Source organism: Mustela erminea, chromosome 2, assembly GCF_009829155.1.
Source record: "Mustela erminea isolate mMusErm1 chromosome 2, mMusErm1.Pri, whole genome shotgun sequence".
Lineage (NCBI taxonomy): Eukaryota > Metazoa > Chordata > Mammalia > Carnivora > Mustelidae > Mustela > Mustela erminea.
Window position 1 is genome coordinate 97,161,455 of NC_045615.1, and position 19,392 is coordinate 97,180,846.

The 19,392-nt window shown below is 59.0% G+C and overlaps 3 protein-coding genes across 12 annotated transcripts; 1 reads left to right on the top strand and 2 right to left on the bottom strand.

Moving 5' to 3' along the window:
* Positions 1-543: 543 nt before the first annotated feature.
* Positions 544-2,396, bottom strand: ATP5ME (ATP synthase membrane subunit e). The gene is made up of 4 exons (XM_032333504.1): positions 2,274-2,396; positions 1,775-1,829; positions 1,090-1,188; positions 544-627 (listed from the first exon to the last, which is right to left on the bottom strand). Exons 1-4 carry the CDS (start codon positions 2,307-2,309, stop codon positions 602-604), a joined length of 216 nt encoding a protein of 71 aa, XP_032189395.1. The 5' UTR covers positions 2,310-2,396; the 3' UTR covers positions 544-601.
* A 3,182-nt stretch (positions 2,397-5,578) lies between these two features.
* On the top strand, positions 5,579-9,150 carry MYL5 (myosin light chain 5). Its single transcript, XM_032329817.1, has 9 exons — positions 5,579-5,627; positions 5,726-5,864; positions 6,071-6,212; positions 6,372-6,479; positions 6,646-6,721; positions 7,514-7,618; positions 8,055-8,133; positions 8,697-8,745; positions 9,049-9,150. Exons 1-9 carry the CDS (start codon positions 5,579-5,581, stop codon positions 9,148-9,150), a joined length of 849 nt encoding a protein of 282 aa, XP_032185708.1.
* A 445-nt stretch (positions 9,151-9,595) lies between these two features.
* On the bottom strand, positions 9,596-18,698 carry SLC49A3 (solute carrier family 49 member 3). Of its 10 annotated transcripts, none has more exons than XM_032333508.1 (11): positions 18,500-18,587; positions 17,449-17,762; positions 15,033-15,191; positions 14,626-14,839; positions 14,401-14,477; positions 12,719-12,856; positions 12,464-12,580; positions 11,614-11,766; positions 11,183-11,340; positions 10,830-10,939; positions 9,596-10,286 (listed from the first exon to the last, which is right to left on the bottom strand). In XM_032333508.1, the coding sequence occupies exons 2-11, from the start codon at positions 17,578-17,580 to the stop codon at positions 10,114-10,116; spliced, it is 1,431 nt and encodes a 476-aa protein (XP_032189399.1). In that variant the 5' UTR covers positions 17,581-17,762; positions 18,500-18,587; the 3' UTR covers positions 9,596-10,113. The 10 variants fall into 10 exon arrangements, 8 of the variants coding, with proteins under 8 accessions (XP_032189399.1, XP_032189400.1, XP_032189401.1 ...); XM_032333509.1 differs by having other exon boundaries at positions 17,449-17,656; positions 18,500-18,584; XM_032333510.1 differs by lacking the exon at positions 17,449-17,762 and having other exon boundaries at positions 9,596-10,246; positions 18,500-18,698.
* Between the last annotated feature and the right edge of the window lie 694 nt (positions 18,699-19,392).

Consider the following 19,392-nt stretch of genomic DNA (forward strand, 5'->3'; position numbering starts at 1 on the left):
AAATTTGTGCCAGGCCTATGGCTGGGAAGTGGGCCCATTACAACATGAGGAGTCAGAGGGGCAGAACGTGGCCATCAGTTCAGCAAGAGCCCAAGCCCACTGCAGAGCTTTATGCAGCACCCCAGCCTGGTCCTCAAAAGGTCACAGAGCTTCCTTAGGTTCAAGGGGAGGGTTCCCGACAAGGGGAGAGAGATCCAGGTCCCATCAGTAAGGGCATCAAGCCACCTACCACCCCGCGTTTGTACTGTCCATCAAAGGGTCTGGGCCAGAGCTCACTGAAGACCAAGCAGCAGCCACAACACCCAAGCTGTCTGTGTCTGGGATAAACTGCTCCCTTTGGGGGTTCCCCAGTCAGACACCTCAGAGAACAGGTGGTGGGAATTTCTGTGTTCCCTGCCCATTTGTGCACTGGACCCTGCGTCTGAGAAGGTCCATTCTTCTGAAACCCACTTCCCAGCCCACCCCACCCCCAACATAAATGGAGAACAGAGCACAACTGTGGAGCTTGAATCTAGAAATCAGACAACTGACGACAGTACAGGAGAGCATCAGACAACAAAGAAAGCTTTATTCATCCACACCGTTCCAGAGAAAGGCCGGCTCACTTTAGTATGCTGTCATCTTGGGCTGAAAGGTTCAAAGGAAAATATTCGTGTTATTACATACTCAGGCGATCCAAAAGGAGCACTTCGCATGTTCGGTGCTCAACAACCCAGGATCTGGCTACAGTGGAAGCCCAGCTGTGTGTTGCCTCAACTCTTGTCCCTGCGTGCTCTGACTGCAGCCTGCCATGGCAGTCGGTGGGGGACGATGCCTGGTTCTGGTTCTATGGGCCTCTGAGGGTGGCACATTCCCAAACAACTCCCCTCCAACGCCCAGAGACCTGGGCCTTGCCCAAGGCAAGGTGTCACCGTGTCCCCCCACATCCAAGGACCTGCTGCATCTCTCCCTCCCCCAGAGGACCCACTGGCCAGTGCTGGGAGAAAGGAGGCAGCTCCTACCCCTACTGCCGGGCTCGCCTGAAGCAGCACCTGTACGTTTCTAAACCCCGGCAAAGGACCAAACTTTCAGATACACTCAGTCCAGTACCTTCTGCCAGTTCTCTCTCAATCCGCTTCCGTTCATCCTCCTTCTTCTTCTCCTCAGCGGCTATCCTCCTCTCCTCTTCTGCCCGAGGTTTCAGGTAACCTGTGTAAGGAAAGCGTGAATATGGGGAGGTACTTTCAGTGTCTTCACAGAAACACATAAAAGGAATTTAGTGCCCCTTGAATGCCTGACCCGTGTGCTTCCCACTCCTCTCTCTCGGCGTGGGTCAAGGCCTGACTAGAGCTCAGCAGAGTGCACAACCGGGAGGGCAAATGCAGGGGCCGCGCCACCTGACCAGACCTTCTCTGCTCAGCAGTCTGGGCCACCCGAGGCTACTCCCATCTGACCACGACACTCCTCCAGCACTCACCTGGCACCCAGTTTTCAGCAAGAACTAGCTGCTTTCCAGCTCCCCCGGGTGCCCAACATAAGAATGCACTTTGGGTCCTAACCACCTGCTCTAATCGCAAAGCGACCTACACACCTGCCGCGGCAGTGCTCCGTGGTCAAGCTCGCTCGGGTTCCTGGGGCTGGCGCCTCCCAACCCTGTCCCCCCTTGCCCTTCGCTGGGGTTTACGAGACGGCTCTGGAGAGTCCCCCCAACCTCCCCACCCCCCGGCTGTGAGAAGCCCCAGGGTTTCCACTGCCGTCCGCCAAGACAGCGGCACGGCCAGCCGCGGTCACTCACTGTAGCGCTTGGCCCCGTACGCCATGCCGAGGAACAGGGCGGAGTAGCGGCCCAGCTGCGGAGAAAAGTTGGTCAAAGGCGGGGCCGGGGCGCAGGGCGCCGGTCCCGGGGGCGCGGGTCCCGGGGAGTGGGGTTCCCAGCCCGCGGGGTCGGGGCGCAGGACGGAAGTCCCAGGAGCGCGGGGACGGGGGATGCAGGGCGCTGGTCCCGGGGAGGGAGTTCCCAGCCCGCGGGGTCGAGGACGCAGGGCGGGGGCCCCCGGGAGCGTGGGGACCGGGCGGGGGGTGGTGGTGATGCTAGTTCCAAGCCCAAGAGATCGGGGCGCAGGGAGAGAGTCCCGGGAGCGCGGGTCCCGGGGTGGGGTTCCCAGGTCGCGAGGACCCGGGGTGCGGGGAGTGGGAGTGGGGGGGGTCGCACCCGCGGGAGCGCGGGTCCCGGGTTCCTTGGGGTCGCGCACGTGGAGCCGAGCACCTGGCGACGGCCGCAAACCCTGATTCACCTTGATGAGCGGGGAGACTTGCACCGGTGGCACCATCTTGCCCGTAACCTTCACGCCGGAAGCACAATCCGCGGAGGACGCTGCAGGGCCGGGCAAGCTGCGGACGCGTAAAAGCGTACAAGGGCAAACGCATGCGCCGTCAGGGATGAACAGGACATGGACTGCGCCCCCCGGTGGACGGAGGTGGAACGCGCCTGCCCGCTAGGGGAGGGGATCACGCGAGGCGCGCGGCTCGCGACCAGCTGCGCATGCGCGACTGCGGGAGACGCAGGTGTAGGTTGGGCAGCGGGGGCGGCTTTTGCCAAGGATGTGGAACCTCGGCCTACCCTCATGTTCCCTGCAGTCCCTGATGTTGTCAGGCCAGGATGACATCAATGGAGCGCGCCCATTATAAGTCCATATATTTGAAAAATATCAGTCAGGCACACAAAGTGTAAAAAAATCTCTATTCTCCTGTAGTGTGTGGGCTCTCCAGTCAGGACCGGCGAGTCGGGGAAGGAGCCCCCATTCCCGCCCCGCGGCTGGAGTGCAGCCTTCAGCTACATCCGGGCCCGTGACCAACCCAGGTCAGCCACAAGGACTGCCCAGGAAGAGCCCATGGTCCAGTCAGAGGTTTTGGGCTGGGAATCCAGGGTCTGCGGACTGATGGGACCTGAGTGCAGGCCCCCTTGCCCCAGGCCTCTTACCCGGTTGGGGTGGGGGAGGCTGTTGTGGCCAACCACTCTGGACTCAGGCCAGGCTAATCATGGTGGCCTCAGGACCCATTCCTGGGACGGCACTGCCTTTGGTGTCCCTTACGGCTGCCCCCACCCCCCTTACGGCTTCCAGTCCCCCAGTGGAGTAGAGCTTCCTCACTGCAGGATTCTCTCCAGCACAGGGGGCTGGGGTCTTCCTGGGAAGGGCACCCTTGTAGAGCCTGCTCCCTGGTTCCAGCCCTGGAGACCCTGCGGTCCCCAGCTCCAAGGTCCACCTCAACCAGGGCTTCAGGGACAACTGAACCTCCAGATGGGCCCTCCTTCTCTCACTTCTGCTGCTCACGGTGGGCGGGGGAGGAAGCCACACCTGTGAGTCACTGTGTCCCACTCTGAGTTGCTGTTGGTCTCCCCCACTTCTGAGGTTAGCCCTGACAAAGACATGACCAGGTCAGCCACAGGTGTGCAGTGGGGCTACCCAAAGATGGAGCAGTGGTGGTCAGACAGCTTCCCAGCTGTGCTGGCTGTGCTGACACATGGTTCCCAAAGCAACCAGGTTTGTGTTGGGGGGAAGGGGGCAAGGGTCTGGCAAGAGAACCACTCATCCCCTGGGCCCTGCGCTGCTCCAGAAGGAATCTCCCTGAGAACCAGAACTTAGGGCTCACTGTGGCCCCTGGTATGCCAGAGGGGAGCCCACTATTCTTCAGTGTTCCGAACCCTCTTGTCTCCAGAGAGAACTTAACTATAAATCTAAAGGGAATGGAATGCAGAGACAAAAAACTGCATGGCACGAAGCAGTTCAGTATATATGCCTGGAGGGGAGGCCCTTCCAGCCACCTCCAGGGTCCTGGGCCGTTTGCTCTGCAGCTCACTCTGGAGTCCTGGCTCTAGGCCTCCCGCTGAGAAGCTGGAACACCGCCTGCATTGTTACCTGGGCTGAGGGTGGGAACAGGGAGGCCCATCTTGTAGGGCCACCAGGCTCTTGTCTGAGCTCTCTGAGGACCCCTGCCTGATACCATCCATGGCTGCCTCTGCCAGGCCTGGGGTTGAGGGAAGTCCTTCCCAAGCCCCTCATTGCTCCCTGAGGGCGCTGTAAGCACACATTGACCCCAAAAGGCACAAAATAAACCTCTTCAACCAACATGGGTGTGGCGATGCTGAGTGCACATCCCCCACTCCCACCCCACCCCCACTCTTGCCCTTGAGCATCTAGGCAGATGACCTCAGCTGATAAATATGTTCTTCCTTCCCTGGATATTAAAATAAACAAGACTCCTCAGCAACTCCTGCTTCCAGAATCAAAAATAAGTGTCTCTTGGGCTGAAGGTGAGGCCACGTGTTGGTAGGGGACCACCTAACAGTAGCTTCCAGTGGGGCAGGGTAGGAGGATTGGTAGGGGGGGGACACAGAGGTACACATGCCCATATACACATGCGGAAGACCCCTGAAGCTGGGGGAGACTCAATTTGGCCCTGGGCCCTTCCTGAGGGCTAAGGGGGCTCCCATCTGGCTCGGACCACAGGAACCACTGGCTGACACCTCTGCACCTGTCAGGGCCAGCTGTCCACTCTGAATCCTGATATTCTCTCTGGAGCCAGGCTCCATGGCTATCTTTAGTGCTGCCAGCCCAGGAAACCTCCCCAGGGGCTCTGCCTGTGTCTTCTGGCCTTTCCCACATCAGGGGCCTTCTGAGCACAGATCCTGTATGCCTTCCCTTCTCAGTGTGGTGGTCCCAATCCTCCAGCCCTCCTAGGGTCTCTCCAAGCCACCACCGTCAAAACCTGGCCAACTGGAAGTACAGCCCAGCCCAGGTTTCCCACGTTAGTCATGTGTTCTGCCTCTGGAAAGCCTCCAGGCAGAATTTCAGGAGCTCCCAGTTCCCCCCTGGTGGGTCATGCCTCTCTAAGGTCCACAGGGTGTCTGTTGTGCCATACTCCGTGCAGGCAAATGGTGGGCTGCCCCTGGGATCACAGAGGTGTCATATGACTGCAGGAGTATGCCCCCGGGGGCAGGACCCCTGCCACAGTGGCACTCACATGTGATGTGGTTCCCAGGTGTGCCCTAGGGGATCCCTGCTGCTGATGCCTCCCCCAAGGTGCAGGTACAAGGGGCTCTGAGGGCTTGTTCTCTGGGTGTGAAATTACAGTCCTGACTGCCCACTTCATTCTGTCTCCAGGCCTTCTCCTAACTCTCACCCTTTCGTGCCTCTAGCCCGTACTCCCCACAGCCCAGGACTAGGGCACCCAGCCCCCGACCCTGTGCTGACCACTAATATCTATCTGCCCCACCACACACAGGCACCTAGGCCAGCTCCCCTCCCCAGACTCTGCCTGCTGGGCCATAATGTAGTGGGGAAACCTTGTCTGAATGCTGGCCCAGGGCCCATCCCATCTGGATGGTCCTCCATCCCAGACATGTTATCCCCACTCTGTGCCAGGCAAGGGGCCACCTGCCAAGGGGAGAGATGGGGCCCCAGTGAAGCAGGGAGGTGAGGGCACACACAGCATGCTTAGAGAATGCCTGGTCACCAGCCTCCAAGGCCACTCACAGTGACTTTGGGCAAATCTAGGAAAGGTCCCCCTTCCTTTGCCTCCTGCAGCCTCCTGGGTCCACATGCAGGTGGCCCTGGAGAGGCACAGAAAACAGGAGAACAAGGTTCTCGGTGAGGTGCCTGGGAAGCTGGGGCCCCTGCTGAGCCGGGCAAGATGGGGGCATCTGAGTCACCCGCCAGGTGCCAGAGCTCACTCTGCACTTGTCCAGTCCCCAGGGTGGCCCTGGCCTGTCCTTGTAGGGAGCGGAAGCCAGAGTCCGAGCTGTCCTGGGGGACTGGGCAAGAGCTTAAGACGGGCGACCCGGGCAGGGAGGGCACAGACCATCACCTCAGGCACATCCAGGCATGGTGAGTGTGGACAGCAGGTCACTGCGGCAGGAGTGGGTGTGAGCATGCCTGCATCTGTACAGGGTGCGCCTTTGCAACTGTGTGTACATGCGTGTTGCCTACACGAGTGTGATTTGTGGGAGTGTGTGTGTGCGCACACGAGTTGAGTTTGTTTCTGTGTGTGAGGGTGTTCGGTGGGGAAGATCTGTGCCCCATGGCTGCCTCAGGGACATCTACGGTTGGAAGATGAGGGTCCTGGTCTTCACAGTGGAAGGGTCCCTAGACCAGGCCCGCCCACTTGCTGGCCGCCTGCCTGGTCCATTTGCTCCTTGGACCTCCAGGCCCAGCTGGCTCCTGGCCAAGCTCAAGGCGAGTCCTGGGTGCCGTGCTGTCAGGACCTGGCCAGGGCTGCCCTGGCCCAGGCTTGGGGTCCCCCTGGAACCCCTAGTGCCATGGTCCACCCATCCTCTGTGTTGTCTTCCAAAACACCAGCCTGCAGGCCCCTCAGCCTTGGTGTTCTCACATTAGGCCAGCAGGAAGACTAAGAAGAAGGAAGGGGGGGGCCTACGGGCCCAGAGGGCATCATCCAACGTCTTCTCCAACTTCGAGCAGACCCAGATCCAGGAGTTCAAGGAGGTGAGGCTTTGCTTTTGTCCCAGGACCACTCCACCCAGTAACTCCTGCCCAAGGGGTCCCCTGTGAATCGTAATGCAGTTGACCGAAAGACCCTGCATGAGCCTCACGCTGGAGCCAGTGAGAGTAGAAGCCTATCCTAACATGGTGCAACTGGCCTGGGTTTCAGGCATTCACACTAATGGATCAGAACCGAGATGGCTTTATCGACAAGGAGGACCTAAAGGACACCTACGCCTCACTGGGTAGGTGCCGTAGGACAGAACTCCACCACAGCCCGCCTCGGGGTGTCCTTCAGTCCTGGAAAGACTTGCTCTGCACCTGGGCCTTACAGCCTGACCTGACACACCATTTCCCATGGGCTGCGAGGTGGTGGTCTGGGCCTCCCTTAGGGAGAGAGATCCCTCCCCTAGGGGAGAGATCCCTCTGGCTCGATCAGGTCATCCCAGTGTGGGGTGGGTGGCACAGCTGAAGCACGGGCACCCTGGATGGGAGGCTGGGACCAAAGCTCCAGGGAAGCACTAAGACCCCAGAGGGACACTACTACATAGGGAGGCTTGTCCTCCTTCCCCCAAGCCTGGCAAGGAAGCCCAGAAACAGACTTGGGAGAAGACGCGGAGGGCGGCTCATGGTCCTCTGAAGAGCCAAAGGCTGGCCCTTTCTTCTTCAACTTCCCATCTGGGGGCATGTTCTCAGCCTGAGGCAATCCCAGGGGAGAATGGGTAGGTTTCTTTCCTCTGGGTCCCCTTACACTCGAGTAAGCAGATCACAGGTCTTCCTGGGCTACATGCATGACCTCTTCCTCCTCCCCAGCTGCCCATCTTCCCAGGGCTCAGGGTTTGGGTTCTGCTAACATGCAGACCTGGGCCCGCATACCTGGGCCATGTGACACACACACCCCCCACTGGCTCAGCTCCCTCCTTCTGGCCTTCCCAGTTTGAGTGATAGAGGTGGGAGACCAAAGGGGACAGAGGATGCATCAACAGCAGGACAACCGGGGGGTGTGACATTCCTGCCTGGTCTTGTGTTGGTGATAGGCAAAACCAACATCAAGGATGACGAGCTGGATGCCATGCTCAAGGAGGCCTCGGGGCCCATCAACTTCACCATGTTCCTGAATATGTTTGGGGCAAAGCTGACAGGTGAGAGCCATGGGTCCAGGCTCCTCCCTGGCCAGGGGCAGCCCTCAGGCCAGTCTGCCAAGGCACTGTGTGTTTTGTTAGCTCCTAACACTCAGAAATTCAGATATTTCATATAAAAATGCTGATTTTCAGATTTGTTGAAAAGCCCTAGGACTTGACATTCTGGTACCCACATTCCTGGGTCACACATGTGACCAGCGGGCATGTGAGCTCATCCTTCCTCCCGTCTGCCTAGTGGTGATAACCTGTCTTTCACTCACTGAGCATTCACTCCACCTTTGGGCCTAGGAGGGATTCTGGGGATGCCCAGGCCCCTCAGAGCAGGAGCTGCAGGGTCTCCGCAGTGCTCAAGTGCTGGAGGGACATACAGGCCAAGGCCTGGGATGGCCCAGAGCAGGACTGAAGCCCTAAACAGTTGAAGGCCTTTTGTGGGCAGGTACGGATACTGAGGAGACCATCTTAAACGCCTTCAAGATGCTGGATCCTGATGGCAAAGGCAGCATCAACAAGGACTAGTGAGTGTGGCTACGGGCACCTAGGCAACACCCCTGAGGGATGCCAAGCCCACCTCCCCTCACCTCACCCCAGTCTCCAGGCCTTGGGCTGCCTATCCCCAAGATCCTGAGTCCCTAACTGAGGGCAAAACCAGTCTTGCCCAGCCAGTGGCCAGGGAGGTCATCGCCACTTGGACCATCACTGGGTCTTTAAGCCCTTTGGGGGGAGTGGGCCTATGTGGTATACCAGGCACTTGCCCCTAACCCCTCAGTCTCCTTCCTGCAGATGGAGCACCCCCCAGGGGTGGTGACCCCAGAGCGTGCAAGTCAGGAAAGACTCCCTGGCAACCACTCCCTGGTGCCCAAGACTCATCCTTTAGTCAGGCTTCTGAGAGGCACCTCCGCTGTGTGGGTGGGATTGTAGGGTGACCAGACCCCCGCCTTGGGGTATCCCATGGTGGAAAAGCCAACAGTGTGAATTGACCCAAGTCATGGGGCGCTCCTGGGGCCACCCCTCCAGTTCTTCCAGTGCCAATCCCTTTCTTCAGTGCAGCCTAATTGGGCTCCTCCCTCCTTTTCCTCAGCATCAAGCGGCTGTTGATGTCCCAGGCAGACAAGATGACCGCCGAAGAGGTTTGGCCTACTCTGCCCTCACCCCGCTTCCTTACCCCATGGGCCTCTGGGAAGCTCAAGAATAGGGGGGTTGGCTAGGAGGACTCACTCTGGGACCCCCCGAGGCTGCAGCATCAGGGTGGGCAGGATATCCCGACCCCACCCCTGGCTCTGCCGTATGCCCCCCTAACTTCCCTTTCCCCCAACCCCACAAGCAAAAACAACCCTGGACCTGGCTGGAGTTCAGTGTCTGTAATTCACCAGACCATTTTGTTCCTTCCCCTCCTCCCTGGGCCTGACTCCCCCAACCGGACCGGCTTGCAGGTGGACCAGATGTTCCAGTTTGCTACCATCGATGCTGCAGGCAATTTGGACTATAAGGCATTGAGCTATGTGCTCACCCACGGGGAGGAGAAGGAGGAGTGAGGGGCACCTCCCCCATCCCCACCTGGGCTGCAGCCAGTTCAATAAACATGAACCCATAAACCTGTCCGCCAGTGTCTGAGGGGGAGAGAAGGTGTCCACCTGGAGGTGGGAGGATCTGCAGGTGCGGGACTTCTGCCTAGGATTGGGAGAAGTGTCTGCCTTGTTGGAGAGAGTTTGGGGGAGGGCCCATGGGGGTAGAAGTGTGTGCTTGGAACTGGGAGAGGCTGGAGGGGAAGGGTCTCGTAGGTCAGGGAGCATCTGCCTGGAGTGGGAGGATCTGCCTGTAGGGCCCTCCCTCTGCTTTCCCCTCCCAGAGCAGCCTGACCCCACCTGCTGTCCTTGCACTCACTCCGGGAGTCAGTCACTCTGCAGTCTGCAGCGGCAGAGAAAAGGTATGGGTTGGGATTCCTCAAGGAAGCCATTTCTCACAACTGTCCACTCCAGCCTCAGTCATGCCAGGGGCCCTCGGGACTCTCAATCCATGAAGCTTCCCCTCAGCCCTTGTTTCTCAAGTCAGGTCCATCCCACATACACTGCTCCTGCACCAGCCGCCCTGGGTCTGGCCTGGCCACTGGGGCACCTGCAGGCCCGGTGGCTGCACCAGCAGTTCTTGCTCTAGCCACAGGGTCTCCCCTAGGCCATCCTGCTGTGCTCTGGGTGTGCCAAGGACTCCAAATCCCTCTGGCACCTGCTGGATGCTGTCACCCTGGGACCAGAGCCCACTCCTCCTGGCCACCCCTTCATGTCCCCAGGACCACTTCTTGATGCACTGATGGCTCTTTTGGCTTCCGGAACTCTGCAGGGACCCCTGTGACCTCTCTGCAGGTCCTGGGGCCTCCAGCAGCTCAGGGATCCCCCAAACAAGCAGGTAGGGCCAGAAGAATGGCGCTGGGAATGAGTGGCCCCTGCCTGAGCTTCCTACAGTCCATGCTGGAGGTGGTGGGGGCGTGCCCATGTGGAGCCTCAGGGTGTAGCTGCCAGGCGGGGCTCGTGATCCGCAGCCTCTGGGGACGTGTCCTCCTGGATGGAGTGGCTCATGTGGGCCTCAGCCTGTAGGCGCCGGTACCGAGTGTGGAAGAACACCACCAGGAAACAGCTGAAGAGGGCGCACAGGCCAGCCATCAGCAGCATGGACACTGGGGAGACACAGCCCAGCTCTGTTCTGAGGCTCGCTCAAGCAGCCAGAGCTCCCCACCCCTAACCCAGAGCACCCACAGATCTGGTAGAGCTCCAGCTGACCCCACTAGCCATGAGCAGAGAGGGACCTGGAAACATCTGTCCCAGCTCCCAACAGGCCCTGAGGGCATTCACAGACCCAGGGGTGGTGAGCTCCAAGGTCCGCAGTATGGGGTCTCCAGATGTGGCCACCTCACCCCCGTCTTTCTTCCCCTGGTCTCATTTCAAAATGACTCACATGTTTCAGACATTGGGCTTTCACCAGGGCCTCAGGCCTACTCCCAGCACAGTGAGCCTTGGAGGGGAAAGGTCACCCTCGTTGCCCTCCGACCCCCCGGACCCTTTCCCTGTGGGTGCCCAGTGCATGCAAAGGAGAGTGAAAGGTGCCAAGAGAAAGGGGCCCATGGAGGGGAGGTTCCAGCGCTGGGAGGGAGGTGAGGAAGGCCCAGGCACTGACCTCCTCACTTGTGCTCTGGGGTCTCTATGCAGGTGGGGGCACTCACCTGTCCAGTCCAATGGGTCCTGGCCATCCTGGCAGGTGGAGACAGACGGCTCCGCACGATGCACGGTCAGGGCGGTCAGCAGGACCATGATGAGCAAACCCTCGGCCTGCCTGGACAGACACAAGGCCTTCAGCCCTGCCCTGGGCACTGCTCAGTACTCACAGTGCCACTGGGCTTTCTGAGGCCAGTGTCCTGTTCTGCTCAGCATGGGGTACGGCAGCTAGCCCAGGACTGCACAGCTCAGAACAGTGGCCTTCGCCCTAGCAGGCTGGTTACCCACTGTGTAGCCAGGGCTGGGGTGAGGACAAGGATTCTGGGGTCCCCAGGGAAGCGGTGGAGGGACAGACACTCACCCCAGCACGATGACCAGGCCTGCGGCTGTACCCTCACCTACAGGGAAGGAGCACTCGACCACCAGCTCCATGGCGATGGGCGCCACTGAGAAGCCAAAGAGCCCCAGCAGTGAGCAGATGGCGGCCAGTGCCAAGGTCTGTCCCTGCAGCTGAGACACCTAGGGGGATGGTGAGCCACATGGAGAGATGGGGCACCAGTCAGAGTGTGCAGCATGGACACCCAGCCTCAGCCTGGCCCTGCACCAGCACCCCTTCTCAACTGAGCAGTGAGCAGGGATGGGCCAGTGGCCAGGGTCGGGGACCACCCCAGTGGGCAGTGCCTAAGCCTGAGAAGGTCTGAATTTCTGCTTTGACCCATCTGTCAGCTGCCCTGTCCCAGAGCATCCCACTTACACCCCTGTAGGGTGGTCTTGGTTCAAGGGGACTCTCACCAGCGCAAAGGCCACGCAGACTATGGAGGTCAGACAGAAGCCAATCTTGACAACTTCAGTGAACTGTTTGGTCCGGTCCACATACAGGCTGAGAACCAGTGCCCCCAGGACTCCAAACACAATGAAGAGAGCCCCGCAAAGGCCTGCAAATTCCTGGAGGACAGGAGGTCAGGGATGCCCCATCATTGGGTCACGGTGATACCAGGGCCCCAGGAGAAGGACCCCATCCTCAGGGTGTATGCCATAACCGAGAAGCCCACAGCAGGGTGACATGGAAAGCTCAGCTGCATGGTTAGCCATGAGTTAAGTGGTGGCACGTCCCCCCCAGGTGCCTCTTTCCTGTGGCACCCCATGCCAGGAACCCAACAGTTGCTAAAGGAAAAGGCACTGAGGGGTGCCTGTGTGCTGCTCATGAGTTTGGAACATACCAGGCCTGAATCCCACACCCAGGGCTGATGCCAGGCAGCAGAGGGCAAGGCCAGAGATGCTATGAGCAGAGCAAGGCCCTCCCAATCTCCAAATATCAGAAGACGACCATTCCCTGGAGACCCGCAGGGTTGGGGCCAACGTGGGTGGGGCAGTGGGAAAGATAGTGAAAAGAGCCACACAAAATCCCAGCACATCTCTGGGCACTGCCACCACCCCTCCCCAAGGCCACGACCCCACGATCAGACTGCATCGGGCACCCAACACAACGTTTCACACACAACCTCTCAATACCACCCATAAGAGGAGGTTACTCTATTCAGGCATGGAAACCCAGTGTTTGGGGCAGTCTTCAGGGTACCAGCAATGGCCCCCAAGCCCCATCCTTGCACAGGAGAGGGGGCTGGGTGGGGCCAGCACTCACGTTGGAGTAGCCCTTCACACAAAGGACCTGCTCCAGGAGAACCGAGAAGCTGGAGAAGATGCCGATGCCGCCTCCGAAACACACGGCCAGGATGATATAGGCTCTGTTCCGCAAGAGCTGGAGGGGAAGGTACCACTCAGCCCAGGAGCAAGTAGGATGCTGGGGATACCCCAGCAGGGCCTGTCCTAACCCCCTTCCCTCCTCAGCCTTCTCCCCACACCAGGTCACCCCAGCCCTGGATCCCACAGCACTAACCAGCTTCAACCCATCCAGGAACTTCTCTGAGGTGGAGTGGGCAGCCCCTGCAGAGGGTGGGCTGGGAGGCACACTCTCCCAGAGGCAGGCAGTGGCCAGGAGACAGGCGAGGCCAGCAGGTATTATATAGATACCCAGCTGCGGAGAGGGCATACGTGAGTGTGTGCACGTGTGTGTGTGCACTCACACATGCACATCAGGGCTTCACACCCACTGTTCTGGGCACACTGCCTCCCTTGCCAGCCATCCCTAGGCAGACAAAGGCAAGCCCCAGGGCCTGCTTTGCCCTGCTTCCTCTAGAAACCAGGCTTTCAAAATATCCCCCACAGATGACTCCCACAGTGACACCCTTAGCCCGATCCTCTCCCTGGGCCCCAGATTCACCCATCCAACCGCTGACTGACCCTTTCTGCCTGTCTTTGTGAATGACCCCAACACATACCGAGCTGCACCCCTCAAACCTGGCCTGAGCCTACGCCAACCCAGCCAGGTAGCTCCCTACCTGCACAGTGCAGCCACATATTTGGCTCCCTGAATCCCTGGACCAGGTCAAATCACTCTCCCTTTGACACTCCCAGAGCTGCCATCACTCAGTGCCAACCACCTGCCACCTGCACTGACCCTCCCCTCCACCGTTCCCTTGCTCAGCAGACACACTGGCCTCTGGCTGCAGCCCCTAACCCTCAACCTCACATCCACCTCAGGCATGTGGAAAAATCCTGTGGGCACCAAGTGTAGTTGCCAATGTGGTCACAGGGAGGGGCAGGGGCACACTCTCAGACAGGTGTGGGCACACTTGTACATGCGCATGCATATACCACATAAACACACATGTATGCACATGCAAGCCCACCACGCAAACACATGCACACATACCTATTACATGTGAGACCACCGTGCACACATATGCACCCCACACATGCACATACACCTATGCACGTGTAAGCCCACCGTGCACACACATGCACCACACACACACGTGCACATACCTATGCACATGCAAGCCCACTGTGCACACACATGCACCACACACACGTGCGCACACACCTATGCATATGTAAGCCCACCATGCACACACATGCACCACACACATGCACACACACCTATGCACATGCGAGCCCACCATGCACACACATGCACTACATACCCACACACACCTATGCACATGCAAGCCCACCGTGCACATACAAGCACCACACACACGTGCGCACACACCTATGCATATGTAAGCCCAGCATGTACACACATGCACCATACACAGCACACACACCTATGCACATGTGAGCCCACTGTGCACACACATGCACCACACACACCCACACACACCTATGTATATGTGAGCCCACCGTGCATACACATGCACCACACACATGCACACACACCTATGCACATGCAAGCCCACTGTGCACACAGATGCACCACACACATGTACCACACACTTGCACACGTGTATGTATGTACGAGCCCACCATGCAAACACATGCACCACACATTTGCACACATGTATGTATATACGAGCTCACCATGCAAACACATGCACCACACACATACACACATGTATATATTAGCCCGTCATGCATACACATGCACCACACATGTATGCACATGTGAGCCCACCATGCACACATGCACCACACACAAAGGCACACGCATGTGTACATGTACCTCATGAGCTCCCTCACCATCAAAGGGATATCCTTCTCCTTCTTCACCAGGGCAGGTGATAGCAAGTTGGCCACCAGGATGCCCAAGGGGTTTGCTGGATGGACAGATGGAGACACATGTCTGCTCAGCAATGGCCAGGCCTGGTCTCCAGCCCACAGCCTAGGCCCTTTGCCCTCCAAGAGCTGGGAGTGCAGAGGTGCCACAACCCCCAGAAGACCATCAGCCTCACCCCTGTCACTCACACATGGTGCCGATCATGTTGGCTGTGGCTCTCTGGTGCTCCGGGAACCACAAGGCAGCCAGCTTGGCTGGAGAGAAGATGACCAGGGTCTGTGCCAGAGCACAGAGGCTCTGCCCAGCCATGAGGAAAGCAAATGGGTCCTGGATCTCGATGAACAGGAAGGGCAGGGTTCTGAACACACTCCCAAAAAAGTTCAGCCACGCACACACGATGGTCTGCAGGGACAGGGACAGGGACAGAGCACTGCCTGGCCAGCCAGACACCCCACCCGCACCCTGACCACTGCCTTGCCACCCAAATGACTCTGCCTGGAGACCCCCCGGGGAGGAAGCAATGGCTCTTAAGCCCTTCCTTACTCAAGGACCCTGCCCCATCTAAGAGACAGCCCTGGCTTGGTTTCCAACTCACTGCCCAGCGGAGCCCAACAGAGTCCAGAACCCAGATGGCCACCACGCCGGACGGGATGGACGCCACAAGGTAGATTAGCGAAAGCCAGTTGATCTGCTTGGTGGAGAGGAAGAAGTGGTGGGCAATCGTGTCGGCCACGGGAGCGAAGCTGAGCCACAGCTGTGGATACACACTGGTGTCAGTCCCGGGGCCGGGCACCACAGAAACTACAGCCACCCGCTGTCCCAGGCTTGGCCAGCCAGCCGAGGCAGAGAATGTCCAGCAGTCCCATAAGGGTCAGGCTCTTCACCCAGTCACCTCTGAGGGAATGTACCAGGTGGCAGGGGTGCGGGGGTCAGATAGACAGTGTGCCTGGAATGTGGAGCAGATCATCCCGCAGACATGGTCTTGGCGGGAAGACAGAGGCCGAAGACCCAAGCAGAGCCTAAAGGACCGGGAGTCCTGCCAAGACTGACCCTCTAAGGAGAAGGCCCAGAGGGATGTCAGTGACAGGCAGAGGACTACAGGGGGAAGGGAAGCTCTATGTGGTGAGTGGGCATGAAGGCCAAGTGCTGGATGGCATTGGGGCCTGGGAGGCTAGAAAAGGAGATCCTGATGAGGGGAGCCAGTGGCCCAGCCACCTCAGTCACACAGATGTGTAGATTACCCAAATGGCTGGGCAGAGGAGCACATTTTGGGGGAAGGGGGACACTCGGTGTCTGTGGTGAACATCCCGGTAGATAAGGATAGGAAGCAGGGTAGGTTTGGAGCCATTGAAGGGATAGTGGAAGGGATGTTTCCATGGCGGGGAAGGAGGATAGAAAGAGGCCCAAAAGGTATCTCCAGGTTGTCTAGAAATTCAGAGTCCCAGGTGGAAACCCCTGGATTGTGTGTTGGCCCTGCCCAAGGCCCACCCACCTTCCTACAGGAGACCCAAGTGTTTGGGAGGTAGACCCTCCCTGACAGTGTAACAGGTGACATTTCCCACCCTCAGGTGCTGTCAAACACTGGGACTTTTAACCCCACAGACCTTCAGCAAACAATACATTCAATTAGGTCAGTGGGGAAGACTTCCTGGTGGAGGTGAGACACTGTCTCCTCCCTGAAGGATGATGAGTGAGAAGAGGGGCTCTCCAAGGCTTATAAGGAGAGAGATGCGAAGCAGGTCAGGGAGGGACCAGAGACAAGGGTACCACAAATCAAAGTCCACCATCAATGCAACTCTGCGAGACACAGGAATGCAGGAGCTGGTCCCAGGACCACACCCTCCGTGGTGAGGCTTGCTGACCCAAGCAGATACTGACTGCAGGCCTCACATGACAAAGAACTTGAGCAAGAGCTGCCTTTTCTTCCTTTTTCTTTTTTAGGGACAAAGCAGAGGACAGCTCTTCCAGGTGCAGAAGGAGACCCCATGCAGGTCCCGCTGCTTCCTGCCCAGCCTGATCCAGCAGAGAGGGCTCAGTATCCGTTCTCTAACCCTGCCCTGCCGAGCCAAGCCCATTCCTTGTTCCTCCCCAAGTCTGTGGCCGGCAGAGCAGAGATGGGTCTGAACTGTGCCAGGTAACATGAGGACAACAGTATGTCCCCAGCGCACAAGAATTCCCTTCAACCTTCTCCAGCCCTGCCAGGTAACCCCTCACCTCCCTTTGAGCGTGCTGATAGTTGCTCCACATGCTGGTTCCTGCCCAGACTACTGGGCAGTCTCCTCGCTCCCCTTTGGGGCCTCACTCCAGGCGCTGTTCCACCTACCTCTGACACTGCCCTCTCAGAACGTGGGACCTGTGGCCACCCAGCTGCAGACCAAGTACACGAGTAGACTTGGCTGGGGTGAGCCTGATGGTCAGTGCTCACTGTAGTGACCACAGCAGGGATCACCATTCCTGGTGAGAGTCCCGTTTGCTCCATAGTAACTCGTGGACCAAAGGGGAGTAAGCAGGATGCTGTCTCAGTGTCCAAGGAAGTTCTAGAAGCCACTCACCACACCCATGCACTCTCAGACTCATCAAAGCCATTTTAGGGGCTGAAGGAGACCCTGCTCTGTGTCCTTAGACCACTGCACCAAAAACCAATTCTGGCCTTCTAATCAGCTACACAGGGACCTGGTGAGAAGCCACAGGAAAAAAAAAAAAAAAAAAAGAGGTTTCCAGAGTCATAGGAGACTTCAGGCCAGGCCATGGATGCCACCTGTCCCAGCACAGGGCCGGCTCTCCATACCCAGGCCAGTAAGGAAAGGAGGGAAAAGGCCCTGATCAGTGCGGAATAACACCCAGGAGTACTTGCTGCTCAAGAACCCCCAAGGCAGCGTCTGCCCAGAATGTCCACACCTGCCTGCCCATCCCTGCTCATGAGTCTGCACTTCCCAATTGTCCCTCGGCCACTCACAGCCTCCCCCAGCTGTGGAGCCTGCTGCCAAGGTAGCTGTTCATTACATGATTACCTGGTGGCCAAATGTGCCTGACAAGTCACATAAGCTGTGATAAGCTGTGTGGTCGTGGACAGGTTCCTTCAGGCACACACAGGAGGCAGAGCAGGCAGCGTGGGGTGGGACAGCACTGCAGTCTGACCCCATGAGCAGGTGGCCATGTGAGGGTCAGGTGTGGGAAGGCTGGCTCCAAACCCCTGTCCATTCAAGTGCAGATGGGTATCTGTCCAAGGAGCAAGGGGCTAGGGCAGCAAAAAGCTCACCCCCACTGAGCCCACTGTTTGCGATAGGCTGGGGAAGGAGGGGCCCAAGGCCCTGGGCAGTACAACCTGGGGGATCAGAGTGAGTTGGGGACAAGCAGGTTGGGGAGCTGGGTCCCCAATAACTGGCAGATCCTGTTCTCAGTGGCTGATCAACTGGTCTCAGGGCTGAGTGGCTGCCAGCAGTGGGAACCATTCTAGAACAGGTAACCGGTCACTAGAGACCCCAGCTGGGGAGCTATAGAGAGACTGGGCATACAGATAAGGAAGCCCCACATGCCGAGTCAGAAATGCAGTGAGGACCTCCAGGGCACAGGTGAGCAAAGGCGGCTGGGCCCTGCCCTGCCTTGCCTTGTGGGAGTGGGTGGGGTGGGGAGTCTGGAGAGGAAGGGCAGGAGCCGGATCTGAGGCCTGCTGCCAGGTGTTGGGTCTTCCAGGAGGGTGGGGTAACTGGAAGACCCCTTTTCGGCTATGCCAGTGACTCCCCTGTCCTCTGACGCAGGAGAGGGAGTGTTTCAAAACACTGTGGGTCACAGGAAAGAGGCTCTGCCACCACGAGGACAGACGCTAACCCCTTTTCTCCCTGTGCAGCCAGGAGAAGGGGCCCTGTGCCTCCGCGCCTGCTGGGGTCTCCCGGTCCTGCACTCCCAGCGGTCCCGCCGCCCGGTCCTTGCAGACCGAGCACCCTGGGCGCACTGGGACACCGGCAGGTGGGAGGAGCGCGAAGACTCGGACCCGGGTCCCCGCTCGGCCCGCCTCCGCCCGCGCCCGCGCCCGCGCCGGGAGGCCGCCCCAGACCCCTGTACCGTGGCGTTGGAGAAGTTCAGCAGGCTGAGCACCAGCAGGAAGACCCAGCGGCGCGCGTAGGCGCGGTAGCCCAGCAGAGCGCCCAGGGCCGAGGTCGCGTCGGCGCCCGGTCGGTCCTCCTCCTCTCCAGCCATCGCCGGCCGCTCCTTTAGCCCGACTGAGCAACTTGGTGCCTGGGCGAGGACCGCCCTGGGAGGTGGTGCCAGGCGCGCGGGGCGGGGCGGGCCGCGCGGGGTCAGTACCAGCCCCTAGGGCAGGACGAGGTTGGACCCTCCTCCATTAGCCAGCCAGAAAGGAAATCTCTGCCCCAGAAACAGGCACAAAGTCTCCTGGTAGGGGCCAAACAGGTCACGACCTCTGTGGTCGTTGAGGTGGACGCGCGCACGTGGGTGGGTACAGGAGGTGGAGGGACATCGGTAAAGTTATTCAACCCCGCAAAAGGTCCGCATTTCCTGGAAAGGGCGTGGAAAGGTCCCCTCCACCACCACCTCCCCCAATTCCCGCTGTCCAAACAAGGCACCAGGAGCAGCAGGAAGCCAGCTTGGAAGAGGAGGCTATAGGCAGTTTGCAAAGAGCCTCCAGTCCAGACTAGTCATTAGATTGGGCCTTGTGGTGAAAAGAGGTGGTGCTGGCCAAGGGGGAAGCGGAGTCCAAGGCCAGCCTGTCCTGTCCAGGAGAAGGGCAGTGTCACAAGGGTAAAACTGGGGGCAGTCAACCTCCGCCAGTTGTCAGTTGCAGTTGACAACTGAGGAAACAGCCCGGGCACGGTGGGGAGAGAACTGAGAGCTGGAAGGCAGAGAGGAAGGAGTGTCAGCTGACTCTCTTTCACAAGAACTACCCTGTGGGTGGACAGCCTCCTCTCCAGCTTGCTCCCCACCAGGAGTCCACCACA

Excerpts from the sequence above, each read along its gene's own strand:
- MYL5 (XM_032329817.1), top strand. The coding sequence starts at position 5,579 with ATGCAGGTGGCCCTGGAGAGGCACAGAAAACAGGAGAACAAGGTTCTC. Across the intron at positions 7,619-8,054 it reads GTTTGGGGCAAAGCTGACAG|GTACGGATACTGAGGAGACC; the intron begins GTGAGAGCCATG and ends TTTTGTGGGCAG. Across the intron at positions 8,134-8,696 it reads GGCAGCATCAACAAGGACTA|CATCAAGCGGCTGTTGATGT; the intron begins GTGAGTGTGGCT and ends CCTTTTCCTCAG.
- SLC49A3 (XM_032333505.1), bottom strand. The coding sequence starts at position 18,634 with ATGGCTGGAGAGGAGGAGGACCGACCGGGCGCCGACGCGACCTCGGCC. Across the intron at positions 14,478-14,625 it reads CAACATGATCGGCACCATGT|CAAACCCCTTGGGCATCCTG; the intron begins GTGAGTGACAGG and ends CTGTCCATCCAG. Across the intron at positions 11,341-11,613 it reads TCTGCGTGGCCTTTGCGCTG|GTGTCTCAGCTGCAGGGACA; the intron begins GTGAGAGTCCCC and ends CCATCCCCCTAG.
- ATP5ME (XM_032333504.1), bottom strand. The coding sequence starts at position 2,309 with ATGGTGCCACCGGTGCAAGTCTCCCCGCTCATCAAG. Across the intron at positions 1,830-2,273 it reads AAGTCTCCCCGCTCATCAAG|CTGGGCCGCTACTCCGCCCT; the intron begins GTGAATCAGGGT and ends TTTTCTCCGCAG. Across the intron at positions 628-1,089 it reads TGAGAGAGAACTGGCAGAAG|CCCAAGATGACAGCATACTA; the intron begins GTACTGGACTGA and ends TGAACCTTTCAG.